This window comes from Haliotis cracherodii, unplaced genomic scaffold (genome assembly GCF_022045235.1).
Source record: "Haliotis cracherodii isolate W230 unplaced genomic scaffold, xgHalCrac1.p SCAF_5, whole genome shotgun sequence".
Lineage (NCBI taxonomy): Eukaryota > Metazoa > Mollusca > Gastropoda > Lepetellida > Haliotidae > Haliotis > Haliotis cracherodii.
This window is the reverse complement of record NW_027266308.1, coordinates 20,619,760-20,623,526: the sequence shown is the minus strand read 5'-3', so window position 1 is coordinate 20,623,526 and position 3,767 is coordinate 20,619,760. Positions and strand designations below refer to the sequence as shown.

At 41.4% G+C, this 3,767-nt stretch overlaps 1 protein-coding gene across 1 annotated transcript; it reads right to left on the bottom strand.

Annotated features, from left to right (window-relative positions):
• Positions 1 to 245: 245 nt before the first annotated feature.
• LOC139443376 (palmitoyltransferase ZDHHC22-like) lies at positions 246 to 1,984 on the bottom strand. Its single transcript, XM_071224365.1, has one exon. It carries the CDS (start codon positions 1,892 to 1,894, stop codon positions 971 to 973), a length of 924 nt encoding a protein of 307 aa, XP_071080466.1. The 5' UTR covers positions 1,895 to 1,984; the 3' UTR covers positions 246 to 970.
• Between the last annotated feature and the right edge of the window lie 1,783 nt (positions 1,985 to 3,767).

Genomic DNA, 3,767 nt, shown 5'->3' with positions numbered 1-3,767 from the left:
TAATCTGTCACTAATGTACATGCAATAAGCATAAGGTAAACACTGTTATCATTGTTATATTTTTTTTTTCAAATTCTTGTTTACATGTTGTATGATAACCTTTAGATCTAATGTTGGAAGTATTTCCAGAAAAGCATTTATAGGACCTCCAGAGCCTTGTGCTTACATATTAGGTAGGACCAATAAGTATGACAGATGAATATCTGAAATGGACAACTAAGATAAAAAGTGAAAAGTGCCGACAGAAATATACTTTAATGCAACTTGTCTTTCTTAGAGCAAGTCTTTTACTTACAGAAAATGTGTTTGAAGTTGTATTAACAGTGTGGAGGTACAAGCTGTGTATAACAATGTGACAGAACAGATTTGTGGCTCTCTCTACAACATTCATCACACTACAACAGGCTAGGTTCATCGTGGATAGAAATGATTAGATTCTCTAAAGGCTGACAATGTCTACACTATAGAAATATCGAGAAGTCTTAGGTTTAGTTAGTTACCTTTTACACTTATAGACATTATTCCTGCCATGACTGTGGAGAATGTCAAGACTTGGCTTCAGACATATTTGTATTGATGCATATGGTAACTCAAACCCAGGTTTTCAGTATGTCTATTCAATAGCCATGTGGCTAAAGCATTCCCTCATCACACCAAAGGCCCAGGTTCAAATCCCCACATGGATACAGTATGTGAAGCCTACTTCTTGTGTCTCCTGGTGTATTGCTATAAGTCATGGAACACCACACTCACTTATTCACTAATTGTGCTTTAGGGACCTTCAAACGTTTTACACAACAAAATCCCTTGTTCCAAGCACTGCAATACATAACAAATGTAAGATGATACAGGACAAGGTGTTCAAGACTCCAAGACAAGGAATAACCAGAGAAATTGAATTCAGCAGGTGAGATCATGCTAAGGTGATGAAATGTGCATTGATGTAAACAACAGTCTGTGCAGTTTCTGCTCAGGACCTCTTTTGACATTTGGGGTTAATCTTCCACTGTATTCCATCACCGAGTTGTGGCAAAGAAATCGGAGCTAGTAGCAAAACCGCACAGAACCTGAGTGGTCCGAACACACTTCTTAGGTTGTCTAATGTTCCCTGGTTGTATGTTGAGATGTTTCTCTTAGCTTCGTAGCTCGTCTTCCCACAGATGATCATCAGCATCTGCCATGTGGCAAACATTCCTGTTGCCACTAAACAGGTCAGTGTCATGTACATGTGGATCATGAGGACAAGCAGGGGGAAGGATATCACACCAGTCATCCAATCCCAGATGGGCATGACAGGAAAGTAATGGATGGCAGCAGTCGTATTGAGAGGGAATATTTCACTGAGGAAAGTAAGTTGCAGGTACAGAGCCAGGGCACACCCACAGACTGTGTAGAAACAGAATACTATGAAGTATTTTTGGTTTTGGAATCCTATGCATGATGCTGTAAAGTAACAATGGTGGTCTCTCTTCATCATGCACTTGTTACACAGAGTGCAGTGGTGCGAGCGGGGAGGGGCGTCCAGCTGACAGGTGAAGCACTGTTTCCATCCTTCGGGGGCACTGTCACCCGAAAAGTATTTCTCCTTTGTGGTCTTTCGCACGTAATTTGCAACATCGTACCACGTACGATACCAGTTTGCACAAGTCTCCATGAAAACGAAAATTGCCAGAACTTCAAAGATTATTATCGAATAGAACTCTCCTCTGAAATTCGAGGGAATTAGGATGAATATTCCTTCAATCGCCAAACTCAGCAGCATGCACGTGAAATATGTCACACCGACCTTATTGGCTTCCTTCGGTTCCGGTGCAAATTTTGGCGGATTCATTTGGTAATGATTCTTGATCTTTTCTTTCAAAGAAAGTCTTTGTCTCATTTCCCCGCTTTCCATATTGTATTAAGCAATTTTCCCCTTATGTCCCGTCAAACGTTGCAATCCTTATTATATCGGAATTGACCACGCGATAGCTTTCAACGGAGGGGGAATCCCACTGTAGCCAAGGAGATGTAAACAAATTGCGGGAGCAGTCATTATTATGTATCAAAGCGTTTCCATTAGGTCTATTGTGTGAGCACACAGTATACTATGAATAGGATTTATTACTGAATTTATTAAACATATAATTAGAAATAATATTTAAGATACAGGTAACTATATATCATGTATTTGTATACAATATTATTAACCCATTGTACTATTTAATGGATGCTCCCTCAACGCAGCGCTCGCGTGCCCCGACTCGACAGGTGCCCCCGAGTGTAGTTCGGGCATGCTTGTGTATGTGGAGTTCAGTTGCTAGCAGGACTATTGTTGGACAAACACGCACTCGTTGTATAGCTTGTCTTTCTACAGTACGCTCGCAACTTGATGACGTAGTACATTGAACGACGTTAGTTGTGAGAGTGAAGTGTCCAGTGAGTTGCTCTCCATAGATGTAGCTGGTCATCGGTCATAAAGGCAATGACCGAACGATCTCGCACCCAAAGTGGGAGAGATATGACAATCGGTATTGGGAAAATAGCTACAGATAATCGACGTGGGGATTGTAAGAATATGCGTTAAAATATGGGTAAATATTTTTGAAAGCTTATGCATTTTTTAACATCCTCAAAGAGCCTGTACATATAATATTGATATCTCATATAAGAATTAAACGACACGCGCAGTCGTTGTTTATCCTACAATAAAACACTGCAGGGAAAATACACAACTGGCGGCTGCGTCATTCATAGTTTATTCTCCCTGCAATGATTTATTGTACGATAATTAACTCCCACTCGTCGTTTATTTCGTAAATATGAACCTTTTGAGTCCGTTCTATATTGTTTCAAACTATGCTTGTCGTAAATCTTGAGGCAACTAACGGGATCTGGTGGTCAGGCTCGTTGACTCCGTTGATCTCATCGATCTCAATTGCGTGGATCGATTCTCATGAGGTCAACCACTGGATTGTCTGGTCCAGACTCGATTATTTACAGACCGCCGTCATATAGCTGGAATATATTGCTGAGTGCGGCGTTTAATCACAAACAAACACAATATTGTTTCAGAAGATGTTAAGTCTAGAATTGAATGTTTACCCTTTGTACTAGGCAGCGACAATTTTCGACTTCTCAGTTAGACGTCAAAATGCACCGCTGCAAAGACGAAATACACGCCAAGCATTCTCATTTGGTGAAATATATTTCACTCCAAGTTGTAAATGCCGACGTGTGGGAAATGTTGACATCCACGAGGCGTCCGTCTTCAATTTCAGTAAAAGAAAGCAACACAATAGTGGGAAATCATTTATCACTCAGCGGAGTTTTCTAATCTTGGTGTGGTGTTTAATGTCTTTTTCCAATGGACGATGAACAATAACCCCACGTCTGCGTACTAAACGTATGTCTACAATGTTCAACATCAGGTCCAGTTTAAGTCGTCTCTCCCTCTCTCACAACCACGTGTCCTGTACTGTACACCGCCCAGTCCTCATCTGCTCCCTGTGTCCCTGCTACACAACAGGTTGTGACTCTACCATGACGGGATGGGGGATAGCGGAACCCAGTCAATACATGAACCGACAGTTTGAGCACTGGTAACTCCCACAACATAACACAACCCATGGGCGGATACAGGGGGTGGGGGTGGGGTGGCGCGCACCCCACCCCCCACCCCTTTTTATTTCGAAAAGAATATTTATTTCTGTATAAATTACCACCAAAGACAATAAATAGATATTAATTGTGCACACACACACACACACACACACACACACACTTGT

Excerpts from the sequence above, each read along its gene's own strand:
- LOC139443376 (XM_071224365.1), bottom strand. The coding sequence starts at position 1,894 with ATGGAAAGCGGGGAAATGAGACAAAGACTTTCTTTGAAAGAAAAGATC.